Consider the following 19,700-nt stretch of genomic DNA (forward strand, 5'->3'; position numbering starts at 1 on the left):
TATTCGTATACGGGATGAGAGACTATGGAGAGGGGGATGATTCTGTTCATTTCTTCCTGAAAAAAACGGCCCGGAAGATGAGGCGCCGCACAGGGCTGACGCGCTCCAATCGAACTCGTAGAAAATAGTGCGCCGAAACGCTCGAAACCGTATCTTCCGGGCCGTTTTTTACGGCAATTAGGAAGAAATGGACGGGATCACCCTTCTCTCCATAATCTTCGATTCCGTATACGAATACTCCACCTGAAATCCGTACCACCGCAGATTCGTGGGGTGATACCTTTAACTGCTGCAGGGTTTCAAACCGAAGTTGACTCTTAACTGCATAGAAGGTTTGAAAAGTGAATGAAAATTCTTTTTTTCCACTAGTATTTTTTTGAATTTTTTTTTTCTAAAAGCAAGTTTCTCAAGTTCTCTCTAGACCATACCTTCGCAGAAAATGTTTAAAATCACAAGGCAATGGAAAAAGCAGCACAGTCACATCATCTCCGTGAATGCTGAAAAAAGATTTTCACAGTGTTGTTCTACGAGTTTCTCTTTTCATCTGTTTGGATTGTTCTGTAACTGAATCCGTTCTGTGGTACCTGAATGAGAAAATCTCTTATCTGTCCTTTCTAGCACCTTTTTTCCATAAGACAGTACGCAAGGTACTCAGAATACTAAACAAAACAAAGCAAAAGCTATAGTCTTTAGTTTATTTCAATTCAATATAGGTATGTACGTATCTGATTTCTTGAACACCGCTTACATGCTCTGGAACAAAGCAGCTGTTGGTCGCAATGTGATATGAAAGAGGAGGAAAGAGTGATGAAGGGAGTACCTTGGATAATAATAAAGTAAGTGAAATAGCGTGATCTATAGGAAATTAAACAAACGGCTCGAAAATATTCAAAGAGACGACTGTAAATTTGCTGGGCAACAACTTCTGTGGCGAAAACCCGGTTGTTTATGTTAGCGATGTGCACAATTTGACAATAATTACAAAATGATGAGGAATGACAGGCGGAAGGACGGCGGGCGGACCGGCGGGAAGCAGCCATTACATTTGGATATGCATGCCTTGTGTGATAACTCGAGTTCGACTCTCCTTTTCCAACATCTTCCGCTCCCGTTCTATCCTATTTTTGATCATCTTCACCTTCTTTTTGATCAACGAACGATCGGAGTGATTCTGGATACCCATTCCCTGAAACAGTGCTAGTAATGAGGAACTGCCAGGGAGAAACCGTGTTTCAAGGGGATTATCTCCTCGGAATCGTAAACTAGCAAAAATCGTACATAATAATAAGAGTTTCCAATTTGTGTGCTTCCCCTCACCTTTAATTTAGTTCCGTCCAAATCCAGAAATTTCGCTCCGGTGATCTTGTTAATGGTGAATTCGGGGACGTACTTGTCGAGTCCCATGGAGACCAACAGCTGGCATACGTCATCTACCGTCCAGTGCAAGACTTGCAGGCCCTGGATCTGCTCGCACGACGCTCGCCAGAACTCGTTCTCATCTGAATAGCATTCCTTTCGCGGTGAAAAAAGTGGCGTGAAACAACCGGATGTTTTGGATTGCGGATGAAAAAGAGCAATTAAGACATAGGTATCGAATAGTTGAAAAGATCGAGAGAAGTGTCGCGTGAATGATTCCGGAGAGAAAACTTCTATTCTTGAAAAACAGCCCCACCACAAAAATATCTGACAAAAGCGTCAAATTAGGATTTACTTATTCATTGATTCACTTGTGTGATGTGGTTCATTAACCTTTTGACGACAACGCGGCTTAACGGTGAGCCATACATTCCTCAGCGGTCATTTTTTCTATGAGTTCCTGTCTTTAAAAGTTTTTTGTACTTAATGGGTTTATTGTCTTCGAATGTAATAGAAGTATAGCTCGTAAAAGTCAATTGGGTTGTCGCACGCGCCAGATGCGCAAAAAAAACCGCGCTGTCGTCAATGAGTCAAGCAGAAAGTGCTAGGGATAGGCGACGCAACGATAGGACGTACGTAGAACGCAGACCTAGAGAAGTAAACACTGTACGGGTTCTCCCGTCCCTTGACCACGACGTCACATGGTCACACCTCGAGCGCGTGGATATTAACATCAAGTGCGCGGCACGTGCGCAACACGCCCCAGCGGATATTTGCCGTTCACAGATCTGCATCTGACGTAGATCAATAGCCATCTAATTCCTAGATTTACCAAAGAGTGGCAGATACAAAAACTATTCAATCGAGCTGAATTGGGAGTCGTTTAGCGAAATTTCCCAAGTAGAACACTCGTAACAGGAATTAATTAATTAACAGGAATTAATAATTATATTCATATAAATAATGCAACAAGGAATTTCTCAGAAAAATTACCGTTTTCTCAAAAAAAAAAACGTCTAGGTGTCCGAGAAGTTTACCTTTATCATCCTCTTAGCAAGTTTATAAATGTATATATATATATATATATATATATATATATATATATATATATATATATATGTTTACGATATTCAGGAACAGGAAAGGGTGGGAAGTTGTTCTATGGAACAAGCGGCTGTTCACACTTTTTTTTATATACAATCGATAATATATAAATTACTGAGGATCCCTACTAATTTAGGGATTTATAGAAAGTAAATTTCGAATTATTATCCAAAAATTTCTAATCTTCAAAAGAGACTAGTGCGGTCCGAAATTTCTCGAACTGAATTTCCCACCTTTTTTTGTGAACGCCATCTGCTGAGCCGCCTCTGTTCGATGTAAATAAGGCTCTTAAAAGAATATAAATTGGTGTAGTTGTGCGTATTGAAGGGAAAGAATGCCCTGCAGCGCACAACGATGGACGGTCTAAAGTGTTTTAAAGGAACAGCTACCGCTATTAGAAAAAGGGTTATTAGGAACTACAGCGAACAATCTTTTCTGTAAACCCCATTTTTCTGCTAGCAACGATGCGGAACTTCTCCGGAACCTTACGATAATGCAAAATTAAAGGCAGCATACCACGAATCTGAGGTGGTGCGTAGGTGGAGTATTCGTATACGGGATCGTAGACGGGTAGTTCCGCTCATCTCTCCCTGTGCATCACTGCAAACAGCCGCCTCCAGAATGTTGTTTTGTGCGACGCCATCTATTGCAACGCTCCACCCCTTGCGCCGCCTCCGCTCTGCGATTCGTCGAAAATCAATTCGGACTGCTCCGATAGGCAGTAAGGGACGCTACGCGTGCAAGGGTGGCGCGCTGCAATGGATGGCGTGATACAAAACGGCATTCTGGAGGCGGCTGCTTGCAGTGATTCAGCCAGAGATGAGCGGAACTACTCCGGTCTCCATAATCTATGATCCCGTATTCGGATACTCCATCTGAAATCCGTACCACACGAGATTCGTTGTATGCTGTCTTTAAGTCGAACTGCAGTTTCCAAGCGACGTGCGGTTTTAAGAGGGTAAATAGGTTCATAAAGGCATAGTGAATTCGCTTGCAGAAATTCTGTGATTTTCAACCACCCAACAGTTTTCCATTTCCGAAAAAGAAGTTTGAAGACTGCAAAATAGAATATAACTGAAGTGATTCAAGAAGGCGTGAACGATCAGTTCAACAAGATTTCTTCAGAAGGCTTTTCTTAATGTCATGAAGAAGCAGAGGCGCGAACAAATCCGTTTATTGCATCTAATGGACTCGGTTCTCGACAAATAAGCAGAAAAGCGTCGCCTGTTCTCTGGGAGCTTTTATTGCGCTATTCCTGGATCTCTTGAAATGTACAATAATGGTCTTCCACACATGTGAATGCCATATGAAAAAAAAGTCAAAGTAAAGTGTATGAGGAGAAGTTTCAGTTATTTTTTAAAAAAATGAAACCTACTTGTCACATATTTTTTCTTAAGAGGAAATAGGAGTCGTCGATGAACGAATTTGTGCGGTAGAGCTGGACTAGCAGGTTCGGATATTCGTGGAATAGGACTTCCGCATGATGAGGAGTACTTGTCATCATCCCATGTGGACACTTCAGCGTCTTTTCGACTCTGAACGAACCGACAACAGTGTGTTTTCAGCTGTAAACCGAGAGATTGTTGACGTACCGTGACATTATTGTTTATTGTCGTTTTCGGCTCTTTTGCATCCATATTCGCCATTACTGCTTTGTCTTCATGAGGAAGTTCGCCTCCGGGTTTATATGCCAAACCCTCATCGCGCTTCTCCAGCTTATCCTTAAAAAAAAGAAACTGAATTTCCAGAGTAGAAGTAGAGAATCTGTGCAGAATGGGAAATCGGGGAATTTCTATGGAAGTCGCACAGGAAAAGATGGATAAACCCAAAGAAAAAACGCCGAAGGAGGAAGACTTGCAATGGAAGTAGAGTAAAAAAGGTGTCTCTAGCTGTTTCAAGATAAAATTACCCGTGAATTCGCATAGCTAAGAGTGAATTTGAAAAGGAACCAACATACCCATAAAGTAATTCACATAGTTTCCAACCATTTAATTATTTAATTATTTTTTCATTCTATTTTTGAGATAAAATTGTAAAAAAAAAGTTACAGTGGTCCCTAAGAGTTCGTCGCGGTCTTTTTTTCGGGAATAGATTCTACGAATCTCCACCAAACGATGCTTACCAACCTTTAGTTTATCCCTGAGTTCGGTAAGCTCATTGTTTGCTATGGATTGTCGACGTTGGTCCATTTCCTCGAGCTTCGCTTCCAACTCCTCGATGCGTTCCTGTAACGAAACAATTCATCTGAAACCCGGAAGAGGCTGTTGAAGAGCTCACCTTCAACTGTGCGACGAGATGCGAATAGTGTGCATCTTTATCCCGTAACTGCTCCACGTGATTTTCTTCACGGGACAACAGCTCTTTTTCTCTGAAAGGACACTGCTGGATTTGAAGTCACCTCCTACGTCCCTTTTCGGTTGATTGATACGTACCTCTCTTGATAGTTCCTCAGCAGTTGATTCGCTTGGTCGTATTTCTTCTCGAGTTGATCGTAGTGCGTTTTCGTGCTGTCCAATACTTCGTGCATCTGATCAGCTTTCTTTTGAGACATTTCGAGTTCTAATTCAAGTGCTGCTATTTTTGCCTAAAACTCTTCTTAGTAGCGAAATCCTTTTCTTTTGCAGCAACAGTGAGAAAAAAAACTTACTCTGATCTCTGACTCGTCCATACTTCGTGCCGTCGGAGGTTCGCTCTCTTCTGGTTGGCTCTCTTCACCTTCGTCACCGATTATTCGCGCACGATCGGCTTCAAGGGATTGGCGAATCAGTTGAGCTACCTCCGATTCTTCCAAGTTCGGTTCTCGACCTGCAAAGGTCCCATGAAGTTAAGGGTTAGAATGAAGGAACGGATTTAAGTAAGCAGTTTACTCCTTAATATATATGTGTACTCAGCAACAAATGTGTTCAGCCGAACGAGCGCGATGTACGCGCCGCAATGCACGTTCTTTTTGTCCGAACCGGAAGCGCGTCGCGGTCAACCGGTTGAACACATTTGGTGCTGACTATACAACATCGCCGACTGTGTTAATGAAGGCGTATATGATGTATTCGTGCACTGCAAGTTTATGTCATCGTCACCGCAGTGAAAAAAGGTTCCTCGGTATTTCCAAAACAACTACACTACATTTCTGGCAACGGACATAATGATGTAGAAATTTCCGAAAGACGAGCGATTTTCATACCGGAAAACATCGTTCAAACTGCCAAGCAGCTATTAATCACTGTGAATTATGCAGGATGTTGTCTGGAATTTGGAGGTCGATTCTGTATCCTGTATGGATGGGGGGACGAGAAAAAAGCTCTGGACGCCCAGGGCCTAGATCGCTCTCCTCGGAGTTGGCAGCACAAATCGCTTTCGCGGAATATGTTCGCGTTATGCTCGAGAATCTATTGTAGACCTCATGCTCAGGTCCCGCAACGAACTTCGACTATCACTAAATCTGGGAGCACTTTTTCCTCCACGCCGCCACTGGGTGGACGTTTCTTTATCCGTAGTAAATGGATGGCCTCAGTGATTTCGTTGCCTCCAGATTCTTAACCAAGCAGAAAAAGACTTTCTTTTCCCTTGTCAACAAAAAATGCGTTGGTTTAACGACTTAACGATTTAATTATTTCTACGAGTTGTGAGTTGAAAAATTTGCCTTTAAAATAAACGGTGCTAAGCTGAAACTTCATTCCAGAAACCCGATATATTTTGTTTAAGATGGAGTTTATCTGTTTTGGGTTTTCAACAACAAAAAATCAGAAATTTGTGAAATTGTCTGGCAGGGTTCCGCCACGATACATAGCTACATACTTTTGAAAATCACGAGTATCTCTGCTCAAGGACGTTTTGTTGAAAGGAGTGCTTGTGGTGCGTAAAAGCATTGGATGCGACTTCTCGCAGCAATTAGGAACGTGGTTCTCTATTTCTACGAAAAAGTTGTTCGGCTGACATAGTAAAGGCATCTCGTATACTCTTGAAAATCTATAAAGAAAAATACTCGAGCAAAATGATTGTTAGATGAAAAAGTGCGAAATATTAAATGAACGAGCATTTAAGAGACTTCTAGAAGACGAGAAAATGTACTTGACAGTAGTTTTCGGCAAAAATAACTACACCTAAGGATTTTTCGGAGTTTTTTTTTTTTGAGAGTAAAGTATGATCTTTAATCATTTTAATCTTTTTTAAGACTAAAATTAAAATATGATTAAAGATCATATTTTACTCTTAGTCTTAAAAAAAGGAATTGGGCGGGACAACAGAGGAACAAGTGGGATAAAGAAAGAATAGTCTGGGTATTGAAGGGATATTTTGAGGAAAGACGCAAACTGGTCTAATCTGGGCCGGAGACGAAACGAAACAGAACTCACCAATCGTAAATAGCACCCGATTAGAAGTAGCTCGCAGCGTCTCGGCAGCGTATAGTTGACTGACTCCGACGAGGCTTTTCCCGTCAACAGACACTATCTGATCGCAGACTCGTACACGTCCGTCTCTGAAATGCTGGATTGAGTAGGCGGAGGGCGAGCGCATCGACTGGGCCCCATTTCGGACGTGGAGTCCGAAATTAAGCCCAGTTGCTCTCTGCGCAACTGGTTTCCGCCGAACTCTGACCTGTGCACAGCTCCTCCGGGGGTGATATTCTTGACGAAGATCCCTAACTTCTCCAAACCCGAATCGGCTCCCACTCCCATGCCTTAATAGGGTACAGATATCGGTAATTCTCAATCCGAAAGCTTAACTACATAAAGTAGTCGTAGCTTAAAAAAGAACTTATGTATTTGAAACACTCATAGGCATGCTGTGAAAAAAAAAACAAGAAAAGACGGAGCTCGCTGGAATTTCCCCTAAGCCTAATAGAGCAAAGCTTGCCGTGGAGAAGAGGTGAAACTCACCAATTATGGAGACTCCTAATCCTTCAGGACCTTTTTCAAGCATAACGTCGAATAATTCCATACGTTCTAACCGCCTTTCCAGTTCATATTCGGCACAGCTGGCCACTGGATCAATATCTTCATTTTTACGATCATATTCTTCAACGGAATGGGTGCAATAAACCTGAAACGTAGGGGTAAACAAACTCAACAAGCGATGTATTTTGTAATCTGGATAAAAAAAATTACGTCCACATCTACATTCAAAGACAATTCGAGGACGCAACAATCACACATGCACAGTTCGAACAAAACAAAATTAAAGTATTACGGTAGATTGGCCGGAAAGAAAAACCGTTTTTCTGGTTTACTGAAGATAAACGAGTGCCAACGGCAAAAACAAGTAACTAGTTTGGGGAGTACCGACTTTATTAAAGCTATTTCAGAATTCCCAGGGAAATTGGAGTACTCGGGATGAGTGAAAACAAGAAAAAGACAATTTTTATATATTTATATCTTCTTTTAGTTTGATATATCAGGAAAGAACCATGAAATGTCCGGAAAAAATGGTTCTCTTGTTATCCACTTTTATGGTCCATCAAATTTCAGCAATCCGAGAGTGAATGTCTCCGGGATCTCTCACTTCTTCAGAAGTTATACTAAATTCCATGTGATACGTCAATAACAGCAGAAAATGATTACAAAAGGAACTGCCCGTCAGGCGTAAAAGAAATTGTAAGTTTTACGACGATATGGAATAAATAAATCGTATCTAATGGAGTGTGGAAGCATTTTGAAAGGTAGATTACACGCGCATTCGATTTTCTCAGGATCTTAGGAGAGGCGACGAAGCGGAAACGTTAGTCGGTCTGGAGAGCAACAAAATATCATTCTCAGAAAATTACTCCACGGTTCGGTTCTAAAAAGCCAAAAATCAAGAAAAGTCGAACTTTTGGGGTGCAAAAAACTGTCAAAGCTCAAAGATTAACGATAATGCTTCGCGTCGATCGACAGCCTCAGGATGCGCATTCAACTGAAAATCATTTAAGTGTATGAAAAAGAATCTGTTACAAACACCCAAAAACTTATTTTATAGTATGTTGGGTGTATTTATCCCAACTCCAGCTCCAAATCCACCGAGATACTTTAATCTGTCTTCGTTCAAAGTATTAGTGAAAGCTAATGGAAGTTAGACTAACAGGTATCGGTGCTGTGCTGAAGGAGACCTTTCTGTCGCGATCGAGGTCCCGTTCCGGGCTGAGACCTCGTCTTGTCTCGAGCACCCCGTCGACACGTTCGTCATCGGACGATGCGCCTCTTGACGATACCGTTCGGCGGTCGTCGTCATCGATGTCTCGGCGTGTTTTCACCAACGCGTAGGTGGTGTGTCGCATCGCTTGTGCGTCTGCGTCTAGCACATTATTCTCGTCTCGGTCATCTCCAAATCTGAAAGCATCGAGATTTATGTGTTAAGAGTGAACGCGGCGAAAATAAAACGTCCATGGATAGACGGAGTGGGAGTGAGTCGAACAGAAACGCCTCTAGATGCTGAACTTCTACCGACCAGGTGATCCGTGGTCAAAAACACACTTAACAACCAGGGGTGGTGTGGATTAGTGGGGATTTCGAGGGTGAACGTGAATAGTTCTGCCTTCATGTCTCTCAACGATGCCACCGCAAATTTCTCAAACAATAGACTTAACCAGTAGTAATTCATGCAGTTGTCATCTCTTTGAAATTTACAACATATGAGAAAATTCCCAACTTAGCTGACGTCATACGCTTCCAAATTACACGTTTTTCTGCACTGTTTCTCAGCGAAACGCGTTTGCAAGTTTATCAAAAGTGCAACGTCGATGTAATGTGGAAATCTGAGCGATGCAGAGAAAATTGGGCGCAAATGGGCAACTCTTTCTCGTGAATAAAACAAATTCCACACACAAAAAAATGCAGGATAACCGTTTAATACGTCAGAGCACATAGAAGTGTACTGATGCAAACTGAACCAACCATCATTCGACAAAATTTCAAATCATCTTAATTCACTACTGCTTTTCAAGAAGCAAAAATTATAAGGAAAAATCATCCAGAAGCAGTCATTCACATTTTTCTTCGACATCAAATACAGTATCACACAGGCAATTGTTAATGAAGGTTGATGATCAGACATTAGTCACATTACATCATTGATTTACCAGGCGATAAGCTTATTTTTTTCGAAATTTTGCTGGAAAATGTTTAAAAATTTATTGGCAACATTTCCTCTGGGTCATAAAAAGCCGTGCAAGCCAGAAGCGGCATTAACAACACGAAACTGTGAACGAGGAAAGCGCAGAAAAAGAGAAAAATTCGCAGCGGAAGCCAATAAAGAGGAACATCGACGGCGGCTGTAGTGCCCGCGGGTGGTCCCTGGCACGCCCATTCGATTTTTTAAACTCAATTTGTGGACCCGCACCCCGAACAAAACCGAACGTATTCGAGTGCGGAACGAAGAGGAACGAAGAACAGCGAGTTGTTAGCGTTGAAAACAGCATCAACAGTACTACATGACATGCACGGCTTTGAATATTTTGGCAGTACCGACCGTCTTCTGTAGTAGGAAGGATCCCGCCAGTACGGTTCGTAGCTGGATCTTTGTCGCAACGCCTGGTCATAGTTCGATGCGGGCGGAGACTCGTAGTTGACGGAGCTCGGTTGGTCGTAGGGTGATCTCTGAGTCACTGGCATATTCCTCGTGAATCTAAAATGTCACGGCATGCGCGGAAAGTTTCTGAACAGGATGAACGGAAAGGAAAAGAGAGAACAGCTTCATGCAAACAAACGTTGAAGAAAAAAGAGGACTAGTGTTAGATGCTGCTTTCGTTCGTCCGAGCAGTGGCGCCGGGGCGTCATCGCCCCGCTGCTGCTACTAGCGGAAGCCGATCCTCTAAGCAGTAATACTCAGCTAAACATGCGTAACGAAGCTCTGATATCCGCCCCGCGTTGTAATTCCATTTGCGGAGCCGCAATATTTCAATGAACTTAATGAATTTAATGACAAAAAGCAACCAACAATGTGTGCTAGCAACAGAATTGCAATGTCGGCATTCAATCCATGCTAGGCGTGTTTTTCCAGCAGTAACCTGATCCCGAACAGCTAGAGAAACACCAAAAACTCACTTTAAGGGCTCTTGAGCCCTCGGCGATCCACGATTCAGCAACTCCAAGTCGGATGCCAGTTCGGAAAAATTTCGGGCGACCTATAAACGGTCGTTATGTTTGAACAGAGGAATTAAAGGACGGAAATTGTATCGAAAACAACAGTAGGGGAGTAGCATCCTGCATAGATTGAACGAGAACAATTTCATTGTTTCCTGCACGGGAGACTTTTTTGTGAGCTGTTCTCAGCAATATGCCGGGCTGAGAACACAATGCCAGCACGAAAACAGCTCTTAAATGAGGTTGTTGAGGTAGGACAAGAGCTAGTGATGAAGAATTGGGAAATTCAGCGCTTAGCAATGTGCCTGTGTGTCCGAAAGGCGGCGGTATCCAAATTAGTATCGACAACGAATGCGGAGTGCAATATTTACCCTACTGAATGCTTGAATCAACATTATTAGAGAACAATTAAACTATAAACACAAACTTTCAAAGAGAAACAATGCGCAGTGGATAAAACTAAGCAAAATATTTATGTGAAGGGATGTATTGAGAACTTAGCGGATTTTAACGCGAACGTTACCGATCGTCCCCAATTAAATTTTTAACGTACCATAGAAAACAACAACGGTTTTACTGTGAGTATTCAACACTATACGCATAATTGGAAACAAGTCTCAGCAAAAATTTTGCGAAAGACCGGACTGATTTTTTTTGGAATTTTTTTTTACATGGAGATTTGCTTATTTTTAATAGTGAAAGTGCTAATAATCTAAAAAAAAGGGTTTCTCCACGATATTTTACTAGAAAATCGCGCAGGAACAGACAGAGCTCTTATGAGTGAAGTGATGCGAGTGCCGGAAGAATTCGTTAGTAAGTTAAACTTTATGGAAGAAAATGAAGTTTAACAAATCTTTTTTTTTAAAGAGAAAGAACTCCAAAAACCATCACTTCACGTATTCGAGACGTTTCCGTCTAAAATTGTTTATACATTCATCTACAAATAATCCCCTAATGCAAATTTGAAGCGTAGGGTTAGAATATGATTACGGAGTCTATTTTAGTGCACAAAGAAAGCCATTATTGTTAGTTCGAGCGCTACATTTCTGAAGCCGGTGAGCAATCGGCCAGGGAATAAGCAGAAAAGTCGCAATAGTGTTGCGCCTGCTATTTGTTATTCGTTTGTTTGATGCACTCCTAATTGATATTGAATGTTCGTCTTAAAAAAGAGGTTCCTTTACTGACAGGAGTAAAAATCTTCCAAATTTTGAATTCTGGTTTTTCGTAAACAAACAGTCACGAAAAAAGAACTGTCAGATACGTAGTTATTGCCCAAATGTATTCGAAACAGTATATAACAAAAAATATGTGGTAGTATTACAATGTACAATAATATTATCCAGTTGTTAGATGGCTTCAGAACTCAGTAAATTATTAATTTTTTTAGCGAATTTTTCCACCTTAACAACTTCGGACTTTTTTTTCACGTCGACTCACCGTACAATCGCCGTCGAGAAACGTTCATTTACCAAGATTTCCTGTCATAATATTCAAGAAATAGAGTGATTAGAAAATCAAATGATAAAATTGTGAAAAAAGCCAATTCCATTGAAAATAAGCGAACAACTTTGAACTGGTGACCGATATGTTTGTTTTCCATAGTCATGAACAAAATAAATAATATGTGAAATATGAGAGACAGAGTGAATGTTTCTCTGAAGAAAACATCCAACTATTAGATGGAAAATGATGTTTATTCTTGTTTAGAGATAAAAAACGTACCTAAAAACTCATAGAAAACCAGGATCACGGAAAAATGATGTTACACACCTATCGGTGCGTGGATGGGTAACGCGGAACGTACTGAGCTGCATAGAATTTCAAATCGCCGACCAGTTTGCCGACAACCTCATTCCCACTCAATGAGTATCGTATTGTAAAAACAAAAAGTCACTCGTCACCGTCGGGGGCTCCGAGGAAAGGCCCCAGAAATAGGGTCGTAGTGTTCCTGAGGGAAGTAAAAAATCTCAACTGGCTGTGTGAAAATTCCCGAAGAAAACAGCCTGATATCGATGAATTTAATTTGTGGTGAAGAGGTGCCAAAAAGAAATCATGTCTCCCTCGACGCGAAACGCTGTTATCTGATTACTCGTCGCAGAACCACTGGATACTGCTGGGAAAAGGCCCGCGACGCCGTCGATTTTTTCTTCCCCCAAAAAACCCCCCCCCCTTTTTTGGGGCCCTTTCCCCCCCCCCCCCGGGGGGGTTTTTTTTCCGGCGAGTCAAATCCTTCGTGCCGTAGCAGTCTCATGCACAGCTTTTTTGCATACTCCAACGCTCCCACACCCTCGTGACGGGTGTGATTTTCTCACTTTCTCGTCTCGTCACCCGCTAATCGCCCGGTGGAACGAGGAAAATCCATTTTCGCAGTTTGCGGAGTTTACACGGAGATCGCCATTCGATGACGGGGAGTGAGGTAGTTGGTGTGAAGTGAGTCACAAATCAGCACGTTTCTAATCCGACATCTTCTCAAGATAAACAGATGTTCGGTGGAAGCAACGTTGCGGAGTATGTGGAGACATTGTGCTTAGCGCTAATACTTTCTCATTGAAGGGAAACTACAAAACATTTAGTACCCAGTAAATGCTCGTATAAACCATCCTGATCAGTCCTAAGTAAATTAGTAATAATAAATAACCTACGCATGCACTGACATTACTTATTCACTTATTTATTCATTTACTAACTCCATGCAGCGCAAAGTAGAGCATTGGATAAGAAGAAATTATGTAAAGTCAACAATCTTCATGCGCTTTCTCCCTGAAATTTCGGCATTTGGTACTGGATTTATGAAATATTATTTCGATCTATTTTCAGGCCTCTGATAAAGACGAAAATATGAAATCATCAGGCCACAAATAAATTTTCACCAAACTTTATCAGAACAAAAATTCATAAATCCAGAACTACACCCATCTTTTTAATCAAAATTAATTTTCGTAACATAGGACCGATTTTTCAGCAATTGGATAACCCCGGCAAAGCTACAGTACCGCTTGCTTGGTTAACAAGCGCCAGATGAAAACTTATTTCTTCATTTTCCCGTCCACCTATTTGTTTGAACAACATTATGGTAATGTATTCCAGTAAGAATTACGTATATACGCGGAGCATAAAAAAAAATAAACGAGCAGCCAGCAAATTTCCAATATACGCATTTTCCGAAACGTTCCAAGAGTAGGGATCGCTATGAGAAAGGGAACGGAGCAACGGAAATTCTACTCCTAATCGTATAATTGTAGTCGATTATCAGGATTCGAGTATTTAAAACCATTCATATTATTTCCAAGCGTTTCTGAGTGATAGTTTTTGGGCAACGTTTCAGGAAACTTATAACGTATACAACGGAACGAGGCCTGTTTTGGCACAAAAACAAATCTCTTAGCACGGTTTTTTTTTTGGCAGTACTCCTTTTTTGCAGTTGCTTTTGATTCCAATGATTTAAAAACTCAACAGAAGATTTTGCGGTAAATTTTTTAATGAGGATCCGTCGCGTGTCTCACTCCGAGAGCTCCCGTAAAGAAGGTGAGAGCTGAGTGAAGTGGCGAGTTGTCGTCGAAGCTTGTGTAATTGCTGCTCACTTCTGTTCACGCTGTAGCCAAAAAAAAAGTGAAAAAGCGTGTAGGAACCAGGTTCGACAGGTATTTGCCGCTTGGCTCACAGCTCTTTCACGGCGGCTGTCGAGATACGGAACGCACGCTTCCTCGTTTCCGACGATGCATGAGACATGAGCATTTCTTTACATTCAGAAAGCTGTATGTGTTTAAAGGCATCGCCCCCACGAATCTGAGGTGGTACGGATTTCCGGCGAAGTATTCGTATACGGGATCGTAGATTATGGAGAGAAGGGTGATTCCGTTCATTTTTTCCTAATTGCCGTAAAAAACGGCCCGGAAGATACGCCTCCGAGCGTTCCGGCGCGCTATTTTCTATCAGGAGTTCGATTGGAGCGCGCCATCCGTGAGCACACGCCGCATCTTCCGGGTCGTTTTTTTACGCCAATTAGCAAGAAATGGGCGGAATCACCCACCTCTCCATAATCTACGATCCCGTATACGAATACTCCACCTGAAATCCGCACCATCTCAGGTTCGGGGGGTGATGCCTTTAATAGTAAAACATGGAAAAAATATCAGGTCACGTAGAGCTTTTCCAGAAATTCCAGAAAGAAGTGAGATGAGGTGAAGGAAAATCGGAAGGAAATTCCTTCTATTCCTGCTGAGAAACAGAACGATTCCCGGGTGCCGTGAATAACGTCTGCATTTTTCTTGTGTTGACTTACTTATTCACAGAAATGATTCATAGATTAAAGTAAAAACTGGGTGGTTTTGGAACGCTGCTGCTCTGCTAGCATCACCTGCTACATCATTGTATTTCTGTCAAAGAAAATCTATTTCGAAGTGCTTCATTGAAAAGTTTTCAATTCATAACGGAGATTTTTCTAGGAGCAATTCTCTTATAGGCGGCATCAATTGATATTCAGTCTAAAATTACACGGTTTTCATGATAGTGTACAATTACTTGTTTTTATTCATTCATTTTATTTATTTTATTTCCTTTATTATTTTATTTATTTTCATTCATTTTATTTTTACAGCGCCAACATCCGCAAAATCGTAGAAAGTCCCAGCTAGTTAAAACTTGCGCCAGGTGAACACTTATCTTTCCTGATGTCTAGTTCTAGAGGAACCTATCCGTAGTTATTTCATTTCTTTGGAAATTTCCCCGAGAGTAGAGTTCTAGCGGAAATTTATGTTAACAGTGTACTTAGCATTTTAGCCTAACATAACAACTTGCAATCAATTGTAGATCAAATGGTGAGGAGGGACAGAGATCCAGCAGACATGAACGATTTCGTTTGGAACAAGAGCTCTATAGTATGCTTGGTTGGACAAAACGGGCAGGATGAGATACTTGTAGACGAGGAATTTTTTTCTAGAGATTTGAAAGAAAAGATACCTGAGAAAGTGGACTTCCAGGACATGGAGCTGTTGGTTTTGGCGGTAGTGGAGGCGGTTGACGTGATGGACGAGGGGAGTAGAACGAAGGTACCTGCTTCAGTAACATAAAAATAGGTACAAATTTTATATGAGACCTTATTAGGATTTGATATTAATAAAAGGCGGGGAAAACACAATAACCTTCGTTGAGTTGAGAAAAACGTCTGTTCGCCTCTACTCGTGGAAAACGAGGAAAATTCCTCATGCATGTCGCAAAGGAGTAACGTGGTCAAAATATCTCTCATTTTATTTTACCTATTTTTATAACTATTTTTCCTCTTTCTTTTTTTCGTTTTTATCTATTTTTATATTCTCTTTTCTTTATGCATTTTTTACACCTATTTTTTTCGGCCCTTTTAAGAAAAAAGATTTTGCATAGTTGAATAAAAATTTCTCATCCACGCAGTAAAAATTTAAAATCCCAGCACAGTAGTCTCTAATCACTGTATCATGAATAAACTTTTTGTCCAATCAAAAAAATTCGATTCATATGTAAAAATGGAAGAGTTTTTAAGAGGATCACTCCCTTTCAATGCACTTAAAAATGGTTTCTTATACATCTATTTAGAAAAAGCAAAAGAAGAAGTTTTTTGTCCTTTTTTTCCACATATCACCGTCTCTCCGAGAGCACCCTGATCTCACTTTGCAAGAATTTCGGATTTTTGAGGGATAAAAAGTGTCTTTAGTGGATTATGAGCATTTTTCAAAAAGTTTTCATTTTCTATATATAGGATAACAATACGCAGCCTCCTTTGGAGAATTTTTACAAAAATTTCCTACAAACTGTCACACCTGTCACACCCTAATTTTTTGCTACAAAGAGGAAAGATTCCAAGTACGAAAAAGGAAAATTTATCTACTACAAATATTTGGAAAGTTTCCTGCAGCGCATTAACGGACAAGATAGCACAAAGCGCACAACGCAAAAATTGTGCACAACTAACCCCACATACACAAAAATTACGAAGAAAGCCACAAAATATTTGGAATGTGCTCGATTTTCCATATTTTTGACTGGTTCAGCCGAAAACAATTACGAAGTAAATAATAATAATAACCGAATAAATTTTAAATAAGCCTGAATTCTAAAATTTCAAGCAAAGCCAAAGTCATCCAAACAAACATTCATATTTTTTGACTTGTTATCCGCTCCCTTTTCTTTTCACGTGCGAAATTCCTCGTTCCACAACCGGAGCAGCACGGAAACAAAGCTATTTTCGTAACGTAAACATTTAAGTGTTCCCATATGGGTATAGGAATCCCGCCTTATAATGGCGATTGTTTTTCTTTTCTTGGATTTTTTTTTGCTATCCATCTTACGCATTCCCTGAACTGGCTTTTTCTCATAAACGCGTGGACATTTAGTAAAAATGTTGCAAAGCAAAAACCCTGTCTTATCTGAAGAGATGTTTGTTTTTCTTCTGACGGAACATTCAATAAAAATGTTATTGAAAGAAATCTTCAACAACGGCGGAATTGTGACAGAAGTCAGTGCGAAGAAAAGATCAACATTCGAAAAAAAAATGCAGCATTGTACAAGATGCTTATGCGTTTGCGCATTTCATTAAACATCACGAAACATTGCTTGTTCGGTGGATCTGATCCACGTGAAAATTGCGGAAAAGTCTCCCTTTTTAATTCTTCCCTTCGCAATTAAACAAATTCTGGGGAGAAATCCAGAATTTCTCTAGCAGAGTGCAATCCTCAATTGTCCTACATTGCGCTACTACACTTAATGAGAGCGCTGGTTAATTGCGCCTATATGTTGAATCCCCTCCGCTCCTCGTCCCTCTCCCTCATCTCTGCAGATGATCCAAGAAAGAGTGGCTGCAACAATCTGCGAGCCGGTTCTCCTTACCTCTTGTTGTCGTTCCAGCTGTTCAAACAACGCTTTCGTGTGTGAGAACCGTGCTCGAGCATCCTCAGAAAACAGCTCTGAGGCTGTGGTCATCTCGGCCTGGAACACGTGCGCTCAGCGCCACTTATCTCGTGCTCAACAACCAACAAAAATTATCCTCCAATTAAAACCTCGAAAATGAACGAAACTCACACCTCTCAGACTATATAATATGAGCTCTTAGACCGTCAATGCGGGCGATGGCGATAGGGCAATGGCGACGAGTCTATCCGTATGTGGTCAGTCAGTCAGTCAGTGGACATCGTCCAAAACCACTCTCGAGGATGTCCTCCACGAGTGGCGTACTCTCTCGTAGAATCTCTGCAATACAGACGGTGAGGACATTCACTATCAGCGCTGATCACAGCAGATATCAGCCCGAAATTCGCCCGACAACACGATATATGATATTGTACGAATCGCTGATAGAATTCAGGTCACAATCAGGCCAACCGACAGTTGGTCCCTCGCCGGGCACAATTTATGACATATCACGCGGAGAGGACGGGGATCCAGAGAGAATATGATTGAAAGATAAGGTTCGAACGTTGCACATATGTCATGCTGAGGGGGTGAGTGACGACGCTCGAAGTTCCCCAGCAGGAGCTTTAAGCTTAATATTTGTTAATTTAGTGACTTGAACAAATACTAAAAATATGTTGTTTTCACATCGCTGCGAAAAATACTGTTTTTCTTCACAAATTTCCCATGTTTCCAGGGTAACACTCTCCAGATACTAAATTTTCGAGGATACTCATAATTACTTTTGTCAATAATTTCATACATAAACAACTTATAAAAACATCTCGCGTCGGAATATTTTTTCAACAAAAAAAAATCAGCGGTAAATTGTTTAACGATATGTTGGAGCAATGAAACTACTACACATTTTATTCGAAAGAAGTAGCATAAAATTACCAAATGGCGAAAATGAAAAAATGATTTTTTCAAAGATTTTATTCCAATTCGACGCTACGAAGAAAGCACGTGAATATAATAACCAATCCTGATAATTTTGATTGATTCGCTGTTTCCGTTTACATCGAGAGAAATAAGAGACTATTACAGAGAAAAGAAAGAAAGTGCGCAAAGGCGCGAACACGCAATTCGACGCTTCGAAATGTATGCCGTAAAAATATGAATTATGATTTTTGATGAAAGCGTTCATGACCCGGGCGACCCAAACGAAGCGATAATTGTTGGTTAAAGTAATAGTTATGAGCGTCCTCCTTTCCCGGAATGTCCTCATGTCTTCTTCCTTGAGTTGAAATTATCTTGGTGTCCACAGCAATGTAAATACAGAATGAAAAACTGCTAGAAACATTTCTATTGCAATAGCGTTAGGAGGAAAAACATCGAAATTGAGCTGGTCACAATAAAAATCTTTTCCTTCCCGGCATCCGGAAAAAACACAGAGAAATCTGTTAGTTTTCCACGAAATAACACCAATCATAAATCGACGAAAGAGATTCTGATAAATATAGCTTCCAATAGAATACGACTCCCAGTTTCCCAGCTTTTTCACATTTATAATTTCATTTAGGGGATTAACATGGTTGCTTATGTGCTCGATAAACATTCTAGAACACATTGTATGCTCCGATAAGAAAAGAAACTCGAAAATGGGTGGAGATCTGGAAATTGTTCACATAATGAGCCCCATCCTAGTGATCTTCGAGTGACTATCGGTCTTCTTAATTTTCGAAATTGAGAAGCAAAAAAGTTACAAATAGGAAATCCAAAATAAAAAAATCTAGAAATCGGTATCAGAATAGAACAAGTGGTTTCGAGGGACAAGATGGATATTATCTAAGAAAATTAGTAGTAATAGAAATTAAAGACGAAAAAAACCCTCTCACTTCTTAGGATCAGAAAATGATTTCGAAACGCTAATCGCATCAAAAATGAAGACGCAAATGCAGCAACGACATTCCTCCTCCACTTTGTTTGCTAGAACAAGAGGCGAAATCAAACCAAGTACTAAGTATATACCTAAAACGAGGAGCTGGAGATGAACAGGACAGAGAAGCTGAGGCAAAGATGGACGTTTCTGAGTGAAGGACGCTTGAAAGAGTCAAGGAAGCGACTTGAGAGCGCATCTTAGCAGCCAGCAGAAGTAGTCTTCTTCTTCGATTAAGCCATGCGTTGAAATTTCGTGATGTGGATCTGAGTGGAGGGAACTGGTCTCCGCCCAGGTACGTAGTCGAGGACGAGGTGACCAGAGTCATTAAAGCGATAGAACATGTTCCGTGATGTCCTCAGCAGAGCAGCAGCAGCAATCTCATCCAT

The 19,700-nt window shown here is 40.9% G+C and overlaps 1 protein-coding gene across 4 annotated transcripts; it reads right to left on the minus strand.

Moving 5' to 3' along the window:
* Positions 1-511: 511 nt before the first annotated feature.
* RB195_006608 (uncharacterized protein) lies at positions 512-19,700 on the minus strand (the record flags this gene model as incomplete). Of its 4 annotated transcripts, none has more annotated exons than XM_064179790.1 (20): positions 512-584; positions 749-820; positions 1,044-1,186; positions 1,318-1,499; positions 3,836-3,995; positions 4,053-4,181; positions 4,587-4,685; positions 4,738-4,828; positions 4,893-5,044; positions 5,108-5,265; positions 6,813-6,937; positions 7,057-7,138; positions 7,338-7,500; positions 8,516-8,762; positions 9,901-10,056; positions 10,476-10,555; positions 15,474-15,566; positions 17,373-17,471; positions 17,565-17,590; positions 19,631-19,700. In XM_064179790.1, the coding sequence occupies 20 exons, from the start codon at positions 19,698-19,700 to the stop codon at positions 512-514; spliced, it is 2,400 nt and encodes a 799-aa protein (XP_064036719.1). The 4 variants fall into 4 exon arrangements, with proteins under 4 accessions (XP_064036719.1, XP_064036721.1, XP_064036720.1 ...); XM_064179791.1 differs by having other exon boundaries at positions 15,474-15,569; XM_064179792.1 differs by lacking the exon at positions 9,901-10,056 and having other exon boundaries at positions 15,474-15,569.

Source organism: Necator americanus, chromosome I, assembly GCF_031761385.1.
Source record: "Necator americanus strain Aroian chromosome I, whole genome shotgun sequence".
NCBI lineage: Eukaryota > Metazoa > Nematoda > Chromadorea > Rhabditida > Ancylostomatidae > Necator > Necator americanus.